General features: G+C 50.5%; 1 protein-coding gene across 3 annotated transcripts in view; it reads left to right on the forward strand.

Moving 5' to 3' along the window:
• SENP3 (SUMO specific peptidase 3) overlaps positions 1 to 25,302 on the forward strand; it is a 407,541-nt gene that overhangs the window by 173,129 nt on the left and 209,110 nt on the right. For 2 of the 3 annotated variants that reach the window (XM_069644338.1, XM_069644357.1), the window contains exons 2-3: positions 2,413 to 3,658; positions 15,326 to 15,628. In XM_069644338.1, the coding sequence (XP_069500439.1) occupies positions 2,413 to 3,658; positions 15,326 to 15,628 (1,549 nt within the window). The remainder of the gene's footprint in view (positions 1 to 2,412; positions 3,659 to 15,325; positions 15,629 to 25,302) is intronic. The other variant, XM_069644347.1, reaches the window with a different exon arrangement.

Raw genomic sequence — 25,302 nt, forward strand, 5'->3', positions numbered from 1 at the left:
TTTCTTGGTTTTTATGATTTCCAATCTGTATGCCCTTGTCAGTCTTGCTAGGGCGTTTTTGTTTTGAGCGGTTTGGTTGGTTCGCCAGGTCTGTTCCAGACAGTACTTGAGGGTTTTTAGCGATTTGTGTATGTTTGTGTACCACCTGTGTGTGGGGCCTGATCTCTGAGAGGGCCGTTTTGTTGGGGTGAGGGGCCTGAGGGCCCTGGAGAGGCAGTGGTCGAAGAGTTTGTTGGGAGAGGACTTGGAGGGAGAATGCTGGGAGTGAGTTGAGGAGAGAGTTGTCTAGATCCTGGGTGGTAACCGCTTTGTTCCAGAGTGGAGTGGAGTGGAGTGGAGTGGAGTGGAGTGGAGTGGAGTGGAGTGGAGTGGAGTGGAGTGGAGTGGAGTGGAGTGGAGTGGAGTGGAGTGGAGTGGAGTGGAGTGGAGTGGGCTTGGGCTGCGGTTGAAAGCCGTATGGAGCCGAAGATTGCCGAGTGATCTGTTCATGTTTGGAGGGTTCCATGGGATAAAATCCCTGCAAAAATGTCGCCATACACAAATGGTGCCGTTTTTATGCAGCAATATTATCCCATGGAACTTGCGGGGGACACCCCTACAACCCCCACATTTTTTTAAAGGGACCGGGGGCACCCCTGCAATGCTCTCTCCCATTTACCCCATAAATCATCCCCTTAAATGTTGCCTATGGCGTTTCCCGGCGACATATATATATATGGCGACATTATTTAAGGGGATATTGCCTGATACCGTTAGGAGGCATGGAGGCAGTGTGGATATGATTGTGGCATTGAAGACCGCTTCAAGGGTTTGGCCTCCATTGTTGGTCAGCAGAGAAATGGATTGTCTGGTTGAAGGTTTCTAGGTTGTCTGTGAAAAAGCGATTGATTCTCCCTAGATATTTGGTAAGTATTAATCGTATTCAATCATTGATGGATTAATACAGAAGAGTAATCTGTGTTCAATACCATAACTATGCCACAAGCAAAGTGAAACCCTAACGCCAGGCCACAAAATGTGTACTTGCCATACGTGTATGATAATTAACTCTATATACAGTCTTTAGCCCCACACTCTGTTGATTTTGGGCAAAAAAAGACTGCATTCCAAAGCTCAGCCGGGCCTAGCCCAGCCCCACACCATACTGAAGCATGTTCAGGGGCTGATTGGCCCTTTCTCTGTGACACTAAAAGGGGAACAGGTAGGTGTGTGGAGGAGGTGGCTTCAATGGCGGTTCGGGGGGGGGGGTTATCTCCCTCACCCCGCCCCTCAATGTTATTTCACACCCATTTTTGGTTTGGAGAAGGTGTGTGGAGGAGGTGGCTTCAATGGCGGTTCGGGGGGGGGGGGGTTTATCTCCCTCACCCCGCCCCTCAATGTTATTTCACACCCATTTTTGGTTTGGATGAAGGTGTGTGGAGGAGGTGGCTTCAATGGCGGTTCGGGGGGGGGGGGGTTTATCTCCCTCACCCCGCCCCTCAATGTTATTTCACACCCATTTTTGGTTTGGATGAAGCCTTCAAGGTCAATTTTAGACGTGGAACCAATTATCTCTTGGCGAGAGAGAAATGGTGTTCTATGTGGAGAATTGGGGGAGGGGGGTGAGGGGGAAGTGAAATATTGTCTGGCTAGTAGCTTTAATTTACCCCTGATAACCCAGAATGTTTTCCTGCCGTTGTGGAAATAGCACTGCCTCCCATCCGCAGGTGTTTCCCACCTGCAGTCAAGCATGATTTCTCTAAATCTCTTGCATCAATTGGATCAAGGGAGGGCTAAAGACTGCCACCCTCTTAAACCAATTGCATGCCCAAGCCCTGGGAGTGTTCAAGCCTATCTAAACATGTCCCGGCACAAATGTCACAGAGTTACCCATGTGGTGGTTAATTTTGATGTGTCCAGAGTGACATTGTTTAGTGCAGCATGCGATTATGCAATCTGGTGTTGTAGGTTACTAGATTAATTTAGCTACAGAAAGGATTTGTGTAACTGAAATCAAAGGATGGTTTCCCCGGAGCTCTGCTTAACCTCCCTGTTTTTCTGAATTGGCATTATGTGCACTGGTGAGAATTCTTTGCCCTTGGTAAATCTCTTTGCTTGCCAGTTAGCGTAATGCCCTGTTAATTGTCTCTGCTCATGATAGAGGCCACTGCGCTCCCAATGAAGGATGCTGTTGCTTATACTGGATACTCTACTTGTTGGGGCTCTGTGTTAGTCCTTATTGCACAGCATTGACAAGCTAGTTGTTGGTCAGTTTTGGGTGGCGGGTGTTTCGGATTAGGATGACTCCAAGGAAGCATATTTGTGCAGATATTTGAGGGAGCTTTGCATCAACCACGAACAAACCTTGGAAATTGACTTCTCGTTCAGTTGTCTGTAATTTGCCAATTTGTTTTTTTTTCTTCCCACACGCAGATTGTCACAATGAGAGAGAATATGCAAGGGAGGAGATTCTCTAGACTTGCTGGTTTCCGGGACACTAAGCTCTATGCCGTCCGTAAAGTAGACATCTTAGGCCGAAGGGATAAATTGCGGCTGGCACGAGGACTGGATCCAGAGGTCCCCTTGGCCAAAGGTCCCCCAGGTTTCCAGAAAGTGATGAAACGGAGTGGATGCGTCCAGCCAGAGCCGGGCCATAAAATTCGGCTCCAAAAGCAGCTACGTGCTGGGAACTCTAACACCTCGGGGAGTGTGGAGGATGAAGAAGACAGTTGGGACTTGCCCATGATGTCTGGCTGGAACAATTCCGACCTAGGGGTCAGCTGTGCATTTAAAACCAAACACAATGCAGGTGTACAAGGGAGTACCCAGGGACGATGGCCCTGTGTGAATAATGTGGTTTGTGGATCTCTGAATGTAAATGGCAGCCCCCCACATGTGTTTGAGAGAGGGGAGGGAGTTCCTGGCAAATCGTTGCGCAGGAGGGCTATTAAGAAAAGCCGGAAAGCATGGCTTGCTTTCCAAATGCTCTACCATTCAAAAAAATCTGCTCTCACATTCCACTGGAAGATCTGGGGAAGGAATGGAGGTCGTAGCCGCCGGAGGAGCAGCTGCTCTAAGCGGGTCCGATCTTCTGTCTCCCTGTCCCCTGGCTCTGAGGCAGACGAACTGGGTACTAATCTTTGCCCCCCAAAGAAGAACTGCCTTGGCACCCGGGAGGGCTGTGAGCCTCCACTGTGCAGGACAAGTGCTGTGGACGATCCAACTCTGGTGCACTTGCAGGCGGGCCTTGGCTCACGAGGGCAGTCATGCACCAATTCGAGTCCACCGCACCAGCTTTCAGTCGTAAACTGCAGCCCATTGCCGGGCCCTAGCTCGGACACACTCCCGTCTGGATATGTGTATCGCAGAAGTAATTCCACGCCAATGACTGAATACGTCTACAGAAGCTATGTGGCCACAGAATCCAACCATTTGCATGGTCTTATGAACCACACAGGCGAGAGCACCAGCAGGTCACCACACACAAGTCTTCTGGGATCTCTGATGACTGAGGAGGATGAATCTGGGGAGCTATCCTCCCTGTATCCTCAATACACTGAGCTGGAGAAGGTGACATTTGACGGGGATAGTGATGAGGACCAACAGGTGTTATACCACGGCATGGATTCGCAGTCCTCTGGGGAATTAAAGGGGGACCCATCGCTGGATGATGAATCGGGTAAGGGCTTCAATGTTGATCCCTGCTGCTTGGAGCTTTGTAATGATGGTCTTCTCTGTGCGATATTACATTGATCTGTATGCTTTGTTAAATTAATATAGTGTTATATTGTGTGCTATATCAACATTTACTTAATCAGTAGGTACCGAATTGCACTAATTGGGCCGATAACCATCCCTAACTGGTAAAGGCTGTCAACTCTTCCAGAATTTTTTTTTTTTAGTGGCCTTCCTTCATTCTTCAGGGATCAAAGAAATATTGCTTCCTGAAGGAAGAGCACTGCATACGTTGTATCTGGAATGATCTCCTCGGAAGTCATATGGTTACTTAGAAACACTGATTTGCTCCTTAACCTCACTTTAATGTACTGTTTTTAGTCTTTGCCTGGTGTTCTCAGGTGAGTATCGTGGAATGGAGAGTAATATCTTGTTGGCCGCTCAGTCAAATATGCTACCTCCCTGGTGAAAATGAATCGGAGTACACAGAGTTAACCATTTTGCATGTATAAACAGTGGGTGAACTGGCTGCAGATTTCCTCAAAAAAGCTTTGTGAGTGCAGTCGATTCGAATGTTTGGGTCCTTGAAATTCTAAGAGCGTGTAATAAACTGAGAGACTCGTATGACTTCCATTTGGGAGGAAGTCCGATATCGACTCCAGAGTTTGCATGGGATGGTAGACACTAACATCGGAGACATGACGCCATGTGTACAGCAAGTCTGAGACGAGACCAGCAGTGTGCAGGGTTTGGGTCATGTGTTCAGCGCTTTTACCTGTTAAATTGGTTACTTTTCCCAGCACATGGGTCTGCAACCTCTGTCTCTCCACATGTTCTGGACTGCAGCTGCCATCCACCCTAGCCGAACATGGGTCAAGTAGCTCCCATCTCTAAAGCATAATCACCTTATATATGGTAGCTAACAAAACACCACAAGCAATGCAAAACAACATAGTTTAGCTAAGTCCTGTAACTTGGGGGAGGGAGCTGACACAATCTACAGTTATCTTAACCTTCTCACTCTGGTTGTCTACCTGGTGACAGTTTGAAAACAAAATCTTTATCGGAAGCGATCCACTGCCATGCGTGTTACCCTATCTCAGCCCAAAGTTCCCAAAAAAGAAGGAAAGATTTTGTAACTCTACACAAAGCCAAGAAGAAAGTCCAACCATGGATATTTTCACACCCATGGTGATGGTGACTTTCTAGAGCCTTTTTGGCTCAAATTCCAGTGCTCCGCTGGAACAAAGGGACTTTGCCCAAGAACGTGAATCCCCATCAAGTCTACCCTCTCCTACAGGAACCAACACCTAACCTATTAGTCTGCTCATTTCTAGCACAACAAGAGTGTTGTAGCTACACAAAACTTGCATCTTGTAGAAAACAATCTTGGAGGGAGGGCTCAGCTAATATTTCAGTCCAAAATCAGCAAACTGAATTCAGCCATTAATTGGCACACTGCACAACAGACTACTGCGTAATATCTTGACATGAAAACGCTGGTTATGTCACCATTTCCTATACTGTATGGGGTGGGGTACTTCAAGTGTCGCTCATCAGTCTCCGACTCGCCCTCACTCTCTGCAGGTCATTCAGACCAGAGTAGCGACACAAACTTCATTATACACCAATATGCAGATGCTAAGCTGCATCACAAGGTTGCAACGGAACGAAACATTCCTCACTATGCAGACATGGGTTAAAATTCAAAACAGTATGTCACTACACCACCTCAAGCGAAAGGTCAACAAATAAAGAATATCAACCCCCCTCACCCCCCACACACCCAATCTAAACTTTTTTTAGACATTGATGCCTACACTTGGTCTCTAGTAAAGCCATTGGGATACACGCTGGATGAATAAACTACAATACAAAGCACACAGCAAAAGCTGCTCCTCCTGAACTGACTGATCTACGAATTTATCCCAGAACCCAATTGCATGCAGTGGCTCAAATTTTGAACCTCAAGACTAGACAATTGGACTAAGCAAAAGCCTGCCCTAAAGCCCACCCAACACCAACACATGCTCCCCTTATGGCAGTTTTACATGCAGCTCACTCATTAATCTAGGATAACCCGCCCATTCTCAAGGACTCTGCCAGTCACTATGCCAAGCGACTTTTTTTTTCTCCCCTTCCTGAGCCGATTTGTTTCTTGTTTGTCTGTTACCCCATCAGTCAGAATTTACATTCTGGAATGTTAATTTTCCTTGCCGTCTCTAATGCCTTGACATAGCTACACTGTTACCCAGTTGTGGCATTAAATCACAGTTGCCTTTTCTATGCTCCTCATCTCACAGTGCATCCCACCCATCTAGAAGCCCTTCAACTGTCTGCTCTTCAGGTAGTAGAGTTGCACCCATACCAGATTCACTTCAGGAAAACTGCTGACTCCAAGTCACCATGTGCCGTTTAAATCAACAATGAAGTGTTCCCAAAGTGGGCATTATTTTCCACTTGTAGGCCTGAGCTTCAGAAAAGTTCATATGCAACTAAGTAGAGTGTAGGGCAACTGTCTATGGCATGCAGACTGCTACAGGCAACTGTCTATTGCACGGAGACTGCTGCAGTCTTCATTTCAGTTATCTGCCGTCCTAAGGCTTTGCAGTGGACATGTGCTTTGCCCACTTCTGTATGATTTACTCTGTGAACTTGGGATTTTATCTTCACACTGCCTAGCCCCGTAAATGTACTTTGAGGGGATTGGGTCCTCCGACGTATTCCATATCTATGACCGTAATCGCCACAGCTGTGTTGCTTCGGAAAATTTTCTGCGTCCTGCTTCGATGTCGTCGATGCGCCGTCCTCGAGGACCTCCGCCGACGTCACTGGATGTTATAAGTAGGACGCACGACGCCCATAGCCTCAGTTCTGTTTTTTCCGCGAACGTGTTCGCTTCGTGAATCTCGGTACACCTCGACTCTTTGGAGTTTCTGTTCATCTCGGTTCTTCGAACCTGTTCGTTTGTGAAGTTATTCTTCGTGAAGATGTCTACCTCGTCTTCCACACCACATCCGGGCTTTAAGAAGTGCGGGCACTGTGGGTCCAAGATGTCGGTCACGGACTCGCACAGCGCCTGCCTCTGGTGCCTCGGGGAGCCAGTCGCTCACGTCGAAAGCCTTGCGGGAGCTCAAGAAGTTATCGGTAGGTAAGGTGTCCAACCCCCGGAAGTCGAGGTCTGCGGGCCTTTCAACGGACGACTCGAGGGGCGACTCTCCGCATCGTTGTCGGAAGTCCAGTGGGTCTCGGTCCCGGAGTCGGTCTCGCCACGCCTCTGCCTCTTTGAGGCACTCCCGGAAGCGCCGTCATTGGTCGCCTTCCCCGTCCTCATCTGAGGAATCCGCCCGTCGGCGGGTCGCTTACCCCACCAAGCATGCGACACCGGAGGAATGGGCTTCCTTCGGGAAGAAAATGTTGGCGATTCTTGAATCGCAGGGCACTAGTCCGTCCGCACCTCCGAGTGGGGTCGGTTGTGATCAGCCGAGGGACGCCGCTCGCACACCTTCGGGCTCGGGTGGTCGTCACGATTCGCAGGAAAGGTCCCGCTCGGACAAGGGGAATCGTTCTCGGCATGCCCGGTCCAGGTCCAGGTCCCGGTCCTCAACGCGCTCGAGACTGCGTGAACCTGTAAAGTCTTCGAGGAAGACGTCGACGCCTGTGGCGCCGAGGTTGTCGACGGACTCTCTCGAGGCCCTGCCTCCGAGGAAGTCGTCGACGCCTTTGGCGCCCAGGTTGTCGAGGGACGCGCTCGGGGCTCCGCCTTCGAGGCCTGTGTTGACGCCATAGATGCCATCAGCGCTGCGTCTGTCATCGACGCCGATTCTCCCGGCGCCAATTCACTCGACACCTTTCGGGGCTGTGTCGATGAGGGTACCCCGTGGCTCGGGGGAGCCACCTAGAAAGGCTCTGGCCAAGGTCAAGCATGGCATTGGTTCCAGTTCTGTGCCTTCTTACCGCCATCTGGAGTTCATTTCAGAGGTGGATGAGGGCTCTGATGATGGCATGGTGCCTGACACGGTGCCTGACGAGATTCTCTCGGGCCATAGCCAGTTTGAGGACCTGAGGCAGTCCCTGCATGATGCTAGTGAGCTGGACACCTCTCCGGAGGTGGAGTTTTGTAGGCCTGAGCCTGGCACTCATGCCGATTCTTCGTACCGGTGCCTTATGTCACGGGTCACCGAGTACTTAGGATGGTCTGCTCCCCCAGGGGAGTTTGTTCAGGATGACCTTACGGATATCCTCGACATTGGTCCACCAACTGACCCGGTACTGCCATTCCATATGGCTCTGCCAAGAAGGGTGGCAGCGGCTTGGACTGCTCCGGAGAGTCTCCCGGCAGTGAGCAAATCTTTGTCGCAAAAATACCGCCCAGCCAGTAGCGACCCCTGCTACTTGACCAAGCACCCTACTCCGGAGAGTTTGGTGGTCCCGGCGGCTACGCCCCCAGCAAAGCAGGCGTCGTACCCTACCATCCCTCCTGATGGGGACGACAAGCGTTTTGACGGCTGGGCGAAGAAAGTGTTTTCTTCAGGGGGTATGGTTTTACAGGCAGCCAACTCCGTGTGTGCCTTGTCACGTTTCACGCACACTCTGTGGAACTGTTTCCTTAGCGGCTGAACATATTCCCAAAAGGGAACAACGGGATGGTTTCCTTGCCATGGTTCAGGATGGCAAGGATGCTATGTGTGAGGCCGTTCAGTCGGGTTTGGACATGGCAGATTGCGTCAGCCGGACCATGGCGGCGAGCACCGTGATAGGCAGGTTTGCATGGTTGCGGAAGGCGGGGTTTGCTCCTGATGTGCAGGCCCGGTTCCTCAACATGCCCTTTGATAGGGACCATCTTTTTGGCAGCAAGGCTGACGAGAACCTTGAGGTTGCAGACCTCCAAAGCTGCAGCGAAGTTGTTAGGCGCTGCAGTTAGACAACCTCCGCCTATTCGTCCTAGGGGACAGCAATGGAGGGGAGGTTCCTTTCATTATTACTTCTCCTTTGGTAAAGCGAGAGGAGCTGCCAGTCAAAGGGGCCACCGTAGGAGTGCCAGAGGTGGAAAACAAGGTACTCTAGGTGCCAAGGCCGCTCGGGCTGTTGCCTCTTTGCCCTCGGACAACGCCGCAGCCGCTTCAGCTCAGTCATGAGGCCATGTCCCATGGTTCGCCGGTTGGGGGAAGGCTGGTGCAGCATCTTGGATCCGCTCCTTGCGCAGGAAATTCAATCCCTGCTGGAGAAAGGCGCCATAGAACTGGTGCCTGTAGCGGAGAGGAACAAAGGATGGTATTCCCCTTATTTTTTGATTTACAAGAAAGACGAGGGATTGAGACCCATCATGGACTTGTGCGGTTTGAACAATCTCTTCAGGAAGGACAAGTTCAAGATGGTTACTCTTTCTCAAGTCCTCCAGGTCCTTCAACTTCAGGACTGGTTGGTGTCTCTCGACCTCACGGACGCTTATTTTCATGTGCCGATCCATCCCAAGCACAAGAAGTACCTGAGGGTTGCGGTTGGCGACTCGCACTTTCAGTTTCGGGTCCTGCCATTCGGATTGACCTCCGCCCCGAGGGTCTTCACCAAGCTCATGGTAGTGGTGGCAGCGCACCTCAGGAAAGGGGGGGGATTCACGTCTACCCCTACCTAGACGATTGGTTGAGCAGGGCGGACTCTCCCGAGCAAGTCCTGGATCATCTGTCAGTCACCTGCCACTCCCTCCACAATCTGGGCTTCTCCCTCATCTTGATGTCCCATTTGACACCAACTCAGAGGCTCCAGTACATCGCAGCAGTGCTCGACACGTCCCTGGGGCAGTGTTTTCCTACCCAGGGGAGGGTTCATCTCATTCAGCCGATGGTGTACAAGTTTCAACTTGCCCAGACTCTCCCAGCGTTCGAGTTCTTGAGACTGCTCGGCCTCATGGCATCCTGCATTCTTCTGGTGCAGAGGCCAGGTTGCGGATGAGATCTTTGCAGTGGGCACTGAAGCTCCAGTGGTCTCGGTCCTCCGGCAGGATGTCGGACCCTGTTCAGGTGCCGTCTTCGGTCGTCCGGGACCTTCTGTGGTGGGCTGACGAAGGCAATCTGATGAGTGGGGCTCCATTTTGGCTGCCCAGGCCGCAGGTGACGATCGTGTCGGACGCATCCCTCACGTAATGGGGAGCTCATGCCAACGAGTTGAGTCAGCGGTCGTTGGTCTCCGTCGGGGTCCAGACTCCATATCAATCTGTTGGAGCTGAGGGCCTTCAGGCTAGCTCTGAAGGCTTTTCTGCCGACTGTGCGAGGAAAGAATGTCCTGATCCTGACAGACTACACGGTGGCCATGCACTACCTTAACAAAAAGGGGGGCAGGGTCACTTCCTCTGTCCAGGGAGGCGATGCAGCTCTGGTTCTTGGCAATCCAGCAGGATGTTTCGATCTCGACAGTTCATCTGGCAGGAGACGAAAACGAGACGGCGGACGCTCTGAGCAGGCAGAGCGCGATCTCTCACGAGTGGGAGTTGGCTCGGGAGATTCTCCTGGAGATCTTCGCCCTTTGGGGGACCCCTCAAGTGGATCTCTTCGTCTCCAGTGTCAACCGGAAGTGGGAGAGGTTCTGCTTGCGGGGATTTCCTCCAAACGGAGCCTTAGGAGACGCGTTCGTGGTGGAGTGGTCATTCCCACTGCTATATACGTTTCCTCCAGTGTCCGTCATCCCGCAAGTACTGCAGAGGTTACGGAGTTTCGCTTCCGGATGATGCTCATTGCTCCGGCATGGGCCCGGAGGACGTGGTACCCGGACCTTCTCGACTTCAGCTGCCCTCCACGTCGTCTTCCCTACCGAGACGATCTGCTCTCATGGGAGGGGGTGGGGGGTCAGGTTCTGCATCCAGAGGTCAGGTCCCTCAACCTTCATGCTTGGTTTCTGAAAGGTTGAGGTATAAGGATTGGGACCTCCCTGAAGACGTGATGGAGGTGTCGCTTTCGGCCAGAAGGCCCGCAACAAAGTCCCTGTACCGTTGCCGTTGGAGAAAGTTCTGCGACTTGGTGCAGGGTTAAGAATGTGGATCCTTTTGCATGTGAAATTCCCATGGTTCTGTCTTTTTTGCTTTCTTTGGCCCACAGGAGCCTTCCAGTGGGTACCATTAAAGGTTACCTGGCGGCGCTGTCCATATTTAAGCACCCGTCTGAAGAGTGTTCCTATTTTAAAATTCCTTTCATTTCTCAGTTTCTGAAAGGGCTCACTAATGTGTTCCCTCCGTCACCTTTCAAGGGGCCCGGTTGGGATTTGAACCTTGTTCTCAAGTTTCTGATGGGTGCTCCGTTTGAGCCTTTGTATTCATGCCCTTTGAGACTTAACTCTGAAAACGGTATTTTTAGTTGCGGTCACTTCCGCTCGCAGAGTGAGTGAGTTACAGGCACTTTCAGTTAAGCCACTCTTCAGTGTTTCATAAGGACAGGGTTGTCCTTGGGGTTCGTCCTTTTCTTCCGAAGGTGGTGTCGGAATTATATTTAGGCCAGAAGGTTGTTCTTCCGGCATTTTATCCTCCGCATCCTGGTAAGGAAGAGGAGAGGCTCCATAGGCTTGATCCTAGGAGAGCGTTCAGCTTTTATATTTCACGCATGTCCTGGGTCAGAGTGGACGATCAGCTCTTTATTGGTTACGCTGGAAAGCGTTTGGGACAGGCTGTGACGAAACAGACTTTGTCTCGCTGGATTATTTTGTCTATCCGAGTGTTACTGCTTGGCGGGTAAGGACCCACCGGTCGGTTTACGGGCCCATTCTACCAGGGGTATGGCTGCCTCTACTGCCCTGCAGAGGGGTGTTCCTATTGGCAACATCTGATGCAGACTCCTGGGCTTCGGTACATACTTTTGTACGTCACTATTCCCTCGATTCCATCTGGGGGCAGGATCTGGCCTTTGGCAAGGCGGTCCCTTACTCCGCAATTTGATTGGGCATGCTAAATTTCTGTTTTCTAAATTCTTTTCCCACCTCCTTGCTTTGGTACTGCTTTGGGAGTCTGTCATAGATATGGAATACGTCGGAGGACCCAATCCCTTCGAAGAACAAGTTACTCTCTTACCTGGTAACGTTCTTTCGATGGGATGGTCCGACGACGTATTCCATATCGCTCCCTCCCTACCTTCCCCGCTACAGAATTTCTTATGCGATTTGCAGCTTACGTTTCCGCAAGGCTTTGTGTGTCAGACTGGCAGAAGACTGGTGGCACACGTTCTGGGGAAAAAACGTATTTTATTTATTTATTATATTAATTATTGGCTTTGCAATGGTTCTGTATTTGGATATAGACTGCTTTGTCCAGTATTTTCAAAAGGTAAGGAATGGTTGTTATGGGTCTGAAGTTGATTGTAATGCTAGGGTAGAGATGAGGTTTTTTGAGGAGAGGCATGACCCAGGCATCTTTAAGATTTTTTGGGACAGTACACGAAGCAAATGAAGTGTTAATGAGGGAAGTGATAAAGGGAGCACATTCCTTTGCCCCCTCCTTTATGATTGTGGCTGGCCAGATGTCGCCCTGGCATCTAGATGACTTTAGGCTAGCAGTAATGGCTTCTACGTCTTTGGTAGTGGCTGGGGTGAAGTCAAATAGGCTGTAAGGTTAAGGGGGAGTAGAGTGGAATTCGCTAGGTTTAGCACTTGATGCTAGGCTGTTTCTTTTTAGCTACAATTTTCGCTTGTAATAGTGCGATTTAGTCTAGAAGGGCCTTTTTGATGTTGCCACCCCAGTGGGCATCTTTATTGCACTTTTCCAGAGGGGTGACTACAGCTCTATAAGGATGGTGAAGAGCCTTTTGGAACTGGGCTTGGCATTTTGGATTCTGTCATTGAAAGTGTCACTTTTAGTTTTCGAGATAGCTGCTTTATAGATGTTGGAGGCATTGGTGAAGTTTCCTTACTCTGGGACAAAGGGTTTCTTTTCTTCCAGTTAGCTTCCGAACATCTTTTGGATTTGCGTAAGGCTTTCAAGTCTAGTGAAAACCATTTGTTTAGGTGCGCTGGACGCTTAGCTTTTCCCAGTTTGAGCGGAGCTATTTGGTCTAGGGCTTCAAGTTCTGGTTATATAGGTCCACCAGGTTGGCTGGATCCTTGTAGTAATTCTTGTGAGGGTTGATGATAGGCTGCAATAGGGGGGGGGGAGAGTGTATGTTCTCCAGGGTAAGCAGATGGTTGTTTCTGGTTAAAGCAGGGGGATCTAGTCTGTCACTTAGTAGTGTGCGACTAATGTCCTGGATCTCAAAGGATATGACGTGGTGGTCAGACCAAGTGCATGCAGGGAGAGTTGGAAAGGATTTTTATTTTTATGTTGCAGTTTAAATCTGCTAACCAATCCAGGGTTTTGCCTTTGCTGTGTGTTGGTTCGGAGATGCGGTGTGAAATCTAGCTCTGTGAGCATGTTTTCTAAGGCTGTGGCATTAACCGCTTGAGTGTCATGCAGGCCTAAGTTCCGATCACCCATGGGCATAATTTGGGAGCTAGGTTTGGTGTTCTGGGTGAGGAGGTGTGTGATGTCTTCCTCAAAGGAGGATATAGGGCCAGGTGGTCTGTGGGGCGATGAATCGAGGGAGGCCAGGATGATTGGTTCCATTTGTTCTTTAGTAAGTGTTTGGGTGTGTCTAGCTGTGACACATGGGAAGTGGCATGTTTTGTACAGGGTGGAAGGGGGCATTGGCCATGGTGAAGCAGATCAGTGAGTGGTATATCAATGGTGTGGGGTCAATGGAAGATACTAGAGATTAACCAGTACAAAACCAAAGTTATGATCATGGAGAAACAAACCACCCGCATTGAGAATTTCAGTTGGACTCTGGAAGGTGAGAAAATAGAACAAGTGGTACAATTTAAATATCTAGGGGTAATTCTCAGTAATAATAAACAAAAGCGTCCCATGCAACTTCACCTTTTGGAAAAGGTAAAAAAATTGGTATGTCAAGCAAAAATAATCGACAGAAGATTTGGACGATTTACAGTAATCCCCCTGATTCAATTCTATAAAGGGAAGTTGGTACCGTCTTTGATTTATGGGGCGGACGCATTGCTGATGATTCCACAAGACTTCTGGAAACGCCTAGAAGTTTTGTTCTGGAAACGTACCCTGAACTTACCACAATCAACTCCAGTCAAGACCATACGCCAGGAACTCGGTCTACAATCTTTGGAATCAATGGTCATTAGAAATTCATTAAAAAATAAGAAACAACCAGAGACATTACGTCATCTATTAGCCTGTACTTCTTTGTTAAGGCTGAGAATGGCGCATTTGGGTCATTTATTCAAGGAGTCAAGAACGTGCGATGAAGAAGAATGGTGGAACCGCTTAATTGAGGGGGATAACATCAGATATGTGATAGCGGTTTCCCAGTTCTTCATGAACTTGAAGCTCTAAGAAAACTGGAGCCACGCCGTGGGCTGTCATTCGAAAAGATCTGTCCGTGTGTTACTTTGGACCTTGGTTACAATTTGGCAGCTGAAGTGATGGGACAGTTGGAGTTGAGAATTTCATTATATTCTCTTTCTTTATCTTTTCTTGTAAAAATATTTTGTAAATTGTGACAAGTAAAATAAAAAAAATAAAATAAAAAATGGAAGATACTTGGACGGATGTGTTGGTGGAAAGTATCCAATCAAGAATCCTCCCTTTTGTCATGAGTGGGGAATGGAACAGCTTGGGAGAAGTTCATCTCATCGAGAGCTGAGGTGGGGCAGTGGCCTTCTTATCAGCAAGGTCTTTGACTCCTAAGTTAAAGTCACCTAGAAGTATGAATTTTGTTTTGGACTTGAGGAGAGGGGCGATGAGCAGGGTAATGACAGCATCAGGTGCGCCCATATTTTTAGGTTGTCGGTAGAGTAGGTTGGTGGTAGAGTAGTAAAATGTTGATGGCGGTCTAGGGGTTGTACTCTATCTTAGCTGGGAGAAGTTCATAGCCTGGTAGTGTCTGTGTAGAGTGCCAACATTTTTCCTGCTTATTTTACGGGCACTTGTAGCGATTTTCAGGCAGGGTAAAGCACATTTCATTGCATCACTTCTTATAAAGATTTTGTTGGCAAAAACTAATGAGCAATCTGTCACCAGGCCTACAACCAGAGTGGGAAGTTTGAGAACTGTAGAATGTGTCCCCCCACACCCCAGGTTACAAGACTTAGCTGAACTATTTGCTGTTTTGCATTGCTTGTGGTGTGGTGTCTGCTGTCATATAAGGTGATTTTGCTTTAGATGGGAGCTACTAAAGTACACATAACTGAGTGATTCACTTGCACATCTCTGGAGATGCTCCTTAATCTAGACTAGAGGGCTCTAGCATTTCATTTGTGGGTCCCATATGCTGTATTACCCCTAGGATCCTTTCGCAATTTTGATAATCCGCCACAGTACTGGCCTGCAGCACCCACTGATCTTCCAGCAATTGAACGTGTACACCTCTTTGAGAATCTCTTCATCCTGGCCTACAGAAGAACATACTATGAAACAGTCTTGCGAGAGGAACCAATACATCTACATCCAGAGCTGCAACTCTTGTCTTGCCACTGTTGGGGGTCTAGTGTATGAACCGCTTCTGTGTGTGGCTTTGGTGGTAGTTATTTTGGGAAGTAGGATTTTAATGTGTTACTAATATTCTGTTCTTTTCCATCAGTAGTGTGTACTCTGCAAATTGTTGACAGCTTGTTTCCATTGCTTGCACAGCAGCTTTGCTCCCCAATGGCTACGTGTCAATGACATCGCACAGTGACCTCTGCCTTCCGGATGGCTCCACAGACCCCAACATCGTGATCACAAATGTCTGTAGTGTTGATTTTCAATCAGCGGATGAGTTGCATAAGAGTTCCAGCGGAAAGGAGGCAACTGTTTGCAATGGGCCACGATCAGAACCAGATGGGCCTGCTGACGATGATCTGGAAACGCAGGAGGGCGAGGAAAAGGAGGATTCCAGTGAGCAGGCAGGCCAGTCCATCTCCCTCACTGAAGAACACGTGGCATGTGTTCAGAGTAAGTGGTTTTGTATTTCTTTTCCTGTTTGAATCTGGACTTTCTCTTAAGCTCATTTGCATGTTTCTCTTTAAAGGACCATTCTTTCTTTACAATAAACTAGTGTGGTCTGGCCAGGGATCTGACCAGCTCTATTCCACTCTTTAGTCACTATTTCTTCCACCTTAGAAGGGTAGTTCAGTTCCCAACTTCATTTGAGAGCAGACTGTGGACCTCCCCCTTAATTGCAATAGCTGCAATACTGTGTCCTTGTAGTAGTAAGATGGTGTCATTGCCTGTTTTCTTCCATTGCAGAGCACTCTGGTACCATGACAGTCTTCCTTATGGACTGATGATGCTGAACCCCACAGTCTTCCCCAATTCCTGCCAAATGCTGCTGATGATGCAGGCTAGTTGTCATCTCTGAAATGGTGTACTAGATGGCATTGAAATAATACTGTATTGCAGTATCCAGTTGAGTAGCCATAGTATACTCTTACGTCTCGTCCCCTTTCCTCCATACTGCATGGGCATCCCTCGCGAGGACGGGAGACGGAACCTTTTTCACCAGAAAAATCTTCTTCCCCTCTAAATTTAGAGGCGTGCGGCCCTGGGAGCATGTGCAGCCCTGACTCCGGCCTCTGGCGCCACACCTCGGTCCCCTTTTCCGCGACGACAGGAACGGGCCCAATTCACCAGCGCTCCTGGGTTTGGCTTCGGCCATGTAATTGTACGCGCGGATTCTTCTTCATTCTTCTTTTGTCTTTTATCTATTAGGTACTGGGTCCTCAGACGCCACAGCTCATCCCCGGCGCATGTCGACTTCGACGGGGTTCAGCGGGGGCCCATCCTGCAACGGGCTCTTCCCGACTTCAGACCCCCACGCCCTCTGCCTACGTTGCATTGGCCCAGACCACTGTTGGCAAGCCTCTTCGGCTTGCGGTGCGCTGTCTTCGAAAGCCCTGAAGAACAGACTAGCCAGGTGGAGGGAGCTCTTTCAGCGGTCTCCTTCTGAGGATCTCAAGAACTTTGTGAAGCATCGATCCAGGGCCGAGGTAGGTCCTATAGTTTCAACCGCACCCCGCAAGGGAGACTCCTTCCCAGGGACTCATCTGCGCAGGATGGACCGGTCCAGTCCTTATACCAACAAACGCACCGAGGCCGTCATAGCTAACGGGCTCAGGAGTCCTTGGATCCTCCTGGTGCCAGTGTTGTGGGGCCGCTAGGCTCTGTTACCGGGCTTGCGCCTGAGGGGCTCCGCCCTTGTACCGGCATCATGGCCGAGGGGATACGCCCTGTTACCGGCAGTACGTCCGAGGGGGTGCCTGAACACAGCTCACATCCCTAGGGTCGCGGTTTGTACACCTACAGGGCCCATGCCCGAGGAGCGGGGGCAAGTCACACGCCTCCCACATAAGAGACTTGGCAGAGGCCGGCCCCAGCGAGCCGGGCAAACTGTCGCAGTCACGTGGTAGGCAGCTCAACAAAATGGCCGACGTGCCAGAAAGGAACACCCGTTCGACACCTCTGCAGGACTTCGGCGACAAACGAGTATCGAGCTGGGACTGCCATCAACCAGGTACGTGGTACACGGCCTACCCTTTTTATGTGCAGGGCTGTTATCCCTTGCGTCTGTATGTACAGGGTCAGCAGCTGCCTCTAGCTACCCCGTCCGTGCCCCCCTCCTCGGCCAGCGAGGACCGGATCTTGGAGAGGTTCCTCGGCCTCATGAAGTCTCCACAGATGGGGGCTTTCATCAAGGACGCAGTCAAAGAAGTCCTTCCCGCTATGCTAGCGGCACCACAGACTCCTCCGCCGACGCCCTTGGCCCCAGCGCAGCTGCCTCATCCGGCTCCTCAGCCTACTCCGCAGGCAGTTCCGTACCAGCCGTCTCCTCTTCCTCAGCCTCCGGCCGTGGTCCCAGTGCCTCAGCCTCCGGCTCTGGATACTCCTCCTCCACAGGATCCCTCAGACTCTCCGAATACTGATTCGGAGGAGCATCCTGACACACCATCTTCAGCCAGGGCCTTCCACGAACGTGTCTCGGGCCTGGTGGAATACCTGGGCCTCCCCAGCCCCAGGTAGAACAGCCGGCAGAGGGTGTCCTCACGAGGCGCCCTTCTGCCAGAACGTAAATTCCACTGCAGACCCACGTGGTGTCCCTCGCCAAGAAGGGTTGGCTCAAACCCCACTTTGTCCTGCCAGTCAACCGCCGCCTGGATGCCAAGTGCAGGCAGATAGGAGGGGGGGAAAGAGGGGATACACTCTTGCTCTCCTCCCATCCTCAGCCACACTCCTCAGTGATCGCTGCGGCATCATTGTACTCCAAGCCTCAGTCGTCCTCGTCTTCGTCATCTATGGCGCTGTTAGGCAAGGAGGAGAAAAGATTGTAGGCTTACGGTAATAAGCTGTATTCCAATGCTTCCCTGCATCTGCGACACGCAGACGCCATGCTGGCAGCCACCAACCAGAGATTATGGCGGGAAATCGCCGACTTCCTCCCGGAACTCCTCGCTCACAGCCAATCGCGGGGGATAGGCCAGGCTCGTGGCTCAGGATATCATGGAGTCCACCCTGGCACATATTGATACCTCTGGATGTGCCATCTGTATTGCCATGGACATGAGAAGGATGGCCTGGATCTGGGCAACCAAGTTCAACCCTGATGTCCAGGAACGCATTCTAGATCTGCCCTTCGAGGGCAGTGACCTCTTTCACTCCAGCACAGACGAGGAGCTGGACAAAAAGAACAGCTCACAGACGGCTAAGTCTTTATCCATACTGACAAAGACCACGCCCAAGGCGTACTCCTAGTCTCAGCAACGCTCGGATAAGGGTCGCTCATCTGGAGCCTTCAGCGGCTTCCAGGAACGGAGGTCTAGGCAGCCGGAATGCATCAAAAAAGGGAGAGGGAGGGCTTTTTCCAGACCCCTCCTCTGCCTCTGCCTCAGAGGATAAGAAGTCCTGACCCACCCCTCAGAGTCCACGTGTCTCCAGTGGGGGGCAGGCTTGCTCTTCACGCACACTTTTGGTGACAATACTTTGCGGACCCCTGGATCCTGTCAGTCTCCGTGGGGTACCGTGTACCTAGTTCTGCCTCTCCTCCTTTCCCTCAAGTTGGGACAGCAACTCTTTTGGCGAAGATTTGATTGCTCGTGCTGAGCCAGGCCATGGAGGAAGTCCCAGCTTCCTAGCGGTGCTCGGTCTTTTACTCCAGGATCTTCGCCATTCAGGAGAAGAACCAGGCTGACCTGAGAGTTGTATTGGACCTTTCCACCTTCAACCTCTCCTTACCTCTTCAGAGATTCAAGATGGTTACACCAGCCTTTATAGTAGGGGAGACTGGATGTGCTCCCTGGATCTGAAGGACGCTTATCTGCACGTCCCGATCTGGCAACCCCATCGTTCTTTTCTCTGGTTCAGGATCATGGGCTTCCATTTTCAGTACAAGGTCCTCCCTTTTGGCCTCAACTCGGCCCCCAGGGTCTTTAACAGACTCATGAATGTTGTGGCAGCCCTCCTCCGGGCTCAGAGCCTCCATATATACCCCTACGTAAACGACTGGCTCGTCGGGGCTACATCTCAAGAAGCAGTTCACCACTCCTCCCATGCACTGATGAACACGCTGCACGACCTGGGCTTTTCGCTCAATCTCAAGAAGTCACAGCTGCAACTAACGCAGTCTTTGACTTTCCTGGGCCTCATCTGGGACACGTGCTCCGAGAGGGTCGTCCCCTCGGAGGATAAGATCTCGGCCATCAAGAGGGCCACGTCCCACTTTCTCATCCGAAGCGCCACTTCAGCTTGGTGGTACCAGCATCTCCTGGGTCTTTTTGCAGCGGTACTGTTGGCCGTCCCCCGCACAAGACTCATGATGAGGAGGATTCAACTCCACTTCGCAGCCTCGTGGAACCAAGAGAGGGGCTTGCATGCCGAAATTATCAAGATCCCCATCTCTCTCCACCCAGACCTCACTTGGTGGTCCAGGGACTACAACCTGCATACGGGCAAGCCCTTCAGGCCCCCCGTTGCACAGGTGACTATTACCACAGATTCCTCCCTCGAGTGCTGGGGGAGCCACCCTGGGGGATCTCTGTCTATGGCACGTGGACCCGTCTAGAACAAAAATACCACATTAATTGGCTGGAACTAAACACCATCTGGTTAGTGCTCAGAGCCTTCCTCCCACGTCTCAAGGGAATGGTTGTCCTCATCCAGACAGACAACTCGACCAGTATGTACTACATCAATAAGCAAAGGGGGACCAGGTCCCCTTCCCTGTGCAGCCTGGCGCTCAACATGTGGGAATGGGCCTTGGAGAACAAGCTTTTCCTCACGGCAGTCCACCTTCTAGGGGAATCCAACCTGGAAGTGGACAGGCTCAGCAGGTTGGGAGCGGACAACTATGAGTGGCAGCTGAAGGACCTTGTTGCACAGGAGATCTTCCACAGATGGGGCCTCCCCCAGGTGGATCTCTTTGCCACCAGGCAAACAAGAAGTGCCCCCAGTTCACCTCCTGGCAGGGTCAGGGTCTAGGCTCCCTGGGCGACGCCTTATGGATCCAGTGGAACGGCATGTCAGCCTACGCCTTCCCGCCCACTCCACTCATTCACAGTGCTTTGCAAGTTCAAGGAGTCTCACCAGCTCAACGTCATTCTGATAGCATCTTCGGTGGCCAGCCATGCCATGGTTCTTGGAGCTGCTCAGCCTCTCGTAGGTCCCTCCAAACCACCTCCCAACGGGCCCAGCACATCTTCTGACACAGCATGGGGGCAAGGTCGTCCACCACGCCCCTCAGAAGCTGGTCCTCACAGCGTGGTTCCTGAGCAGGTGACGCTCGGCCACCTCAACCTATCCCAAGCCAATCTGGAAATCATACAGGGGGGCTAGGAGCAAGGCTACCAGAGCCCAGTATAAAAGTAAATGGACCAGGTTCTGCTACTGGGCCCACTCCAAGGATATCGACCAACTGGCTTGTTCATTTGACAAGATACTGTCATTCTCGGTGCACCTTGCCACCTCGGGCATGCAGTTGGACAACTGCCGCACATACCTCTCAGCCATTGGGGCCTACAGGAATTCGGAGGAAGGGGTCTTCTCCTCCAACCCAATTGTCAGGAGTAATTTGGCCGGACTCGCTAGACTCTACCCGCCCATCAGGAAGCCACACCCTGTGTGGGATTTGAACCTAGTCTTGGGCGCCCTCGCGCACAAGCTGTTTGAGCCTGTGGCATCCGCGGACATCCGGCTGGTCACCATCAAGATGGCGCTGCTAGTCGGCCTGACTTTGGCGCACAGGGTCAGCGAGATCCAGGCCCTAGTCGCCTCAGAGCCGTACACTACCTTTCACAAGGATAAGGAGGTCCTGCGGACCCATCCAGCATTTCTACCTAAAGTGTCATCAGCCTTTCACCTAAACGAGGAGATCGTCCTTCCTACATTCTTTGCTGACCCGAAGGACGAGCCTCAGAGTTCTGCACTGCCTAGATGTCAGGCGTGGCCTGAAATTCTACCTGGACAGGACCAAGGGCTTCTGCAAGTCGGATGCCCTATTCATCTCTTTCGGAGGCGCCAGGCCAGGCTACCAGGCCTCCAAAGCCTCCATTTCCCCCTGGATGGTCTCTGCCATCAAGGAAGCTTACGAGGGCCAGCAAAGACCCCTTCCGGCGAACATGCATGCCCACGTGATCAGGGCCAAGGCAATGGCCATCGCTTTTCAGCGGCATGTCTCCTGGCAGGTCTTAAGCAGGGCGGCCACATGGGCCACTCCATCGGCTTTCTGCAAGCATTACGGTTTGGATGCCGGTTCCAGGTTGGATGCGGCCTTCGGACAGGCGGTTCTCTGGAACCTGTTTGCTTAAGGAGGGTCTCCTCTCCACCCTGGGGGCTACATTCAGTTGTAATCGCCCATGCAGTATGGAGGAAAGGGGACAGGACGTATGAGTAATTTTAAGTTACTCACCGTAGTGATGATCGTACTTCGTCCATAGTCCCCTTTCCTCCATACATCCCACCATCCTCCCCCTGATAATCTGGTGTCATTAGGCAATGGTAAATCTATTGTCGACGTGTCATTGGGGTCTGAGGTGTGGCGCCGGAGGGCAGAGTCGGGGCAGGGCTGCGCCTCTAAATTTAGAGGGGAAGATTATTTTGGTGAAAAGGTTCTGTCTCCCGTCCCTCGCGAGGGACGCCCATGCTGTATGGAGGAAAGGGGACTATGGACTAAGAGTACGTTAGTCACTACGGTGAGTAACTTATAATATATCGGGTGCTGAAAATCGAACGTTCACACCCAGATCACCAAAGAGTAGCAGATTTGCTCACCTTCCCTCAAATGTCGTACACATGCTGGTTTATAAACCAGACTTCCCCACAGAGCAACCATATTTGACGTCTATATCCGTTGTTGGAATTGCATTCATGGCATGGAAGAGGAATGCTGGACTTAACTGCGTGATTCATACAGGACACGAGCTACATCAATGGCATTTGGAAAAGTACAAACATTGCCTTGCCATTAAAATAGTGTAGTACGCTGATAAGAGTAGTATCCCATGTAATCTGGGAGGAGATGGGACGCTGACGTTAGGAGGCTTTTAGAGCCTGGGCAATGATCTCCAAAAGTGTTAACTAGTGCTTTTTGATGTGCTGATTGTTCAAGAAAAGCTGTGTTTTGTAGCATCCTACGACTGAAGAAAGTATCATCAGTTCTGTGCCCTATATCAAGGTGTGTTTGGGTGTGCTAAGGAACCCGGTTCATTTGAGCGGCAGGTTTTGAACTTAACATCCCACGAACAGGATCTAAAACCAGCTCCTGGGTGTTGGGCATCAACCAGTAGGAAGGAGCTACCTCTGGGGAATCAGTAGCCAATACGCAGCACGCTGCAAATCAAACTTCCATATGAGATGCACGCTTTAACTTTTTGTCTAAGAATTATTCATTACGTTTAAATATCTCCTAGAAGTGGCCTCATTCTTCTTTATTTGCATTCTCAAAGGTAATGTCACATATGTATGTTTGTAAGGCATCAGTTGACCTGCAGAGCCAAATGTAGCTGTTGCTTTCAAGCTAACCAGGCTCTCCTAGGCTAGAAGCAGAAGCTACAAAGCTCCCATTTCCCCTCCATTTCGAACCCTGGAGCTGCCTGTTGAGACTAGAAATTGCTCGCTTCCTGCTCTGTATGTTGGCCTGCCACATTGCAGGGTGCTCCCACTTTTTGTGCCTTGTTAACATTATTGTATGTGGGCAAATGTTAACCCTATAAGTGTTTGAGGGGCATGGGGTTAAATTACTCTTCTAAACTAGAGTCCTGCATGATTGTCAAAACAAAGAATGCCTCTTTTGCATCTCTATTTGAGCAATAGAACCCTGGTGTTGGGGGCATTACCGACTCAGGTAATGCCCCGGGGCCCATAGGTAAGGAATCGAGCGAAGCGAGGGCCTTACCGAAGGCCCCGGGGCATTACCTGAGTCGGTAATGCCCCCGACGCGAGGGTTCTATTGCTATTAGTAACCCGGCCTGCAAAAACTGCGTGACCGGGGCACTAAAAGCTTTTTTTTTTTTCCGCTGCGGCGTTTCAAAAAAAAAAAAAGAAAACTGAGCCCGTTTTCCCTTTCCATGGCGGCTATCGGGAGCGGACACGCTGGGAACATAGGTGTTCCCAGCGTGTCCGCTCTCGAAAAAGGATCAAAAAGAAGGTAAGTGGGGTTGGGAGGGCGGTCGTGGGACGGGCAAAAAAAAAAACGTACCTGCGTCCCTAGCGGGGGACGAGGGAAGCCTCCAGACGCGGGGAGTCTCGGAGCGGGGATGGCTCCGCTTCGAGCCTCCTCATTGGCTGAGGGGCTGCCACGCCTCCCGCCGGGGACAAAGGCCGTGGAATCCCGATGGAGGGATTCCCGGCCGGGTAGGGACCTGGCGAGAGCCAATCAGAATGCTTGTTGCGTTCTGCTTCGCTCTCGCCGGGTTACTAATCTGATTTATTAGAGCTTTTATGGGTGCTCTCTTGAGTGGATTCTTAGAAACCAAGGGTATCTCCCATATAAGGCCCAGAATGCTCTTCTCTCCCAAAATACAATTGCTATTACAAGAGCCCCTGCAGACACAACATCCAGTCCCTCTTTCTCCATATGTGTGGAACTTCTTGCATGCAGGAACGGGACTGCAGCATGTGGTGCATTTGATATTTGAAAAAAAATCACTCGTTTGATTTTTATGCACATATGTTCTCGCAGCCAATGGCTTTCTCAGTGCCAGTTGTGGCAACGGATTGGTGCCATGCTCCCTGGCCTTTTCCCCTAGCTTGTTTCTTTTTTTAAACAAAAAAAAAAAAACTTATTTCTAAACGAAATCTTTTTTACTATTTTTTTTTTTTTTGTTTCACCTTTCCTTTGTTCCTGATGGAACCTCTGGGGAGCCAGTTGTCCAAATATGGAAATATGCAGAGTCCTTGAAGCCTGTAAAAAGCTGCTATTACCGCCATCATCTTGGTAAAAAGACATGGTGCAGAGCTCAGTCCGAAGGGAAGGACATGGCACTGGAAATGTTCGCTCGCTACTGAAAACTGACTGCATTTGTGGTGCTGGGGCAATATCTGGATGTGAAGGTATGCATCCTTGTGAAGACTATAATGGCAGAGGAGAGATACAGAGCACCCCAGCCAGGATTCTCTATTTGTTAAACGTGTACGAGCAATCGAGGCTTAAGCTCTCAGGAGGTGATGCAGGCTGGTTCTTAAGTACAGTAGAGTCTCCAAGCACCCACAAAGGAATGTCCACACACTGTTGGTAATAACAGTTCTTTATATAAATAAGGTTTCAATTATATACACAATCGCAATAACCCATTTTGTGCTCGGGTAATTCTAAAACTGTAAATATATGCAATCTCAATGTGGTACCACAATTACTTCTTAGTTTCCAATAAAATGCATCAACGGTAGACCGTTCCCAATGGCATACAAATCAATTAATAAAGGAACCAACAATAGATTTAGGAGGAAAACAAGTTGGTTAGACAATAGGCAGAATGCTGGGCCCCTACCGTCAGGCACAGTTCTATGTGAAGATCCCCCCCCACCTGGGCAACCTGTAAAATAAAGTAAATGAATAAGCCCAGTCCATATATTGTCCATTAGTCTTATTTCCTTCTATAAATGTTCTACTACCGCAATGTACCTGGTTTAGCAGAGTTCGAAGTAGGGTCGCCGACGGATCCTTCTTGAGTGAAACTCCCTTTAAGGCAGGAGCCACGGATCGTCGAGATCCCACGAAGAATAGGGTAAACCACGGCGGTGAGCTTCGGTCCTGGCGGTGCTCATCAACGATCACTCGTGGACATCCTGCAAAGATGAGGCTTGCGGTGCACCTAGACGACGATAGTTTGTTGCCGCAAAGCGTCAGTTAGGAACTTTGGCCCAATAAGGGTGTCAGGTCGTTAGCGTCTTTGTAGTCTTTGGGTGGTGGGAAACCCACCAGCGGATTCTCCTCGGTTGTCGGCAGCCTTGAGTTTCTCCAGCGGGACAAAGCGTTTGTCAGCGATGGCGAGAGAGTTCTTGGATTCGAAGTGTTATTAGGAAATGGAGCACTGCGGCTCTGGACGACTGATTGTCGTCGACGAGGTTGGACTTCAATGTCCGGGCACTTTGCTTCGTTATTCCGTGGCGGTACCCGTCTCTGGTCGGCAGATTTTCGAGGA

This window comes from Ambystoma mexicanum, chromosome 1p, assembly GCF_040938575.1.
Source record: "Ambystoma mexicanum isolate Mex_15411 chromosome 1p, UKY_AmexF1_1, whole genome shotgun sequence".
Lineage (NCBI taxonomy): Eukaryota > Metazoa > Chordata > Amphibia > Caudata > Ambystomatidae > Ambystoma > Ambystoma mexicanum.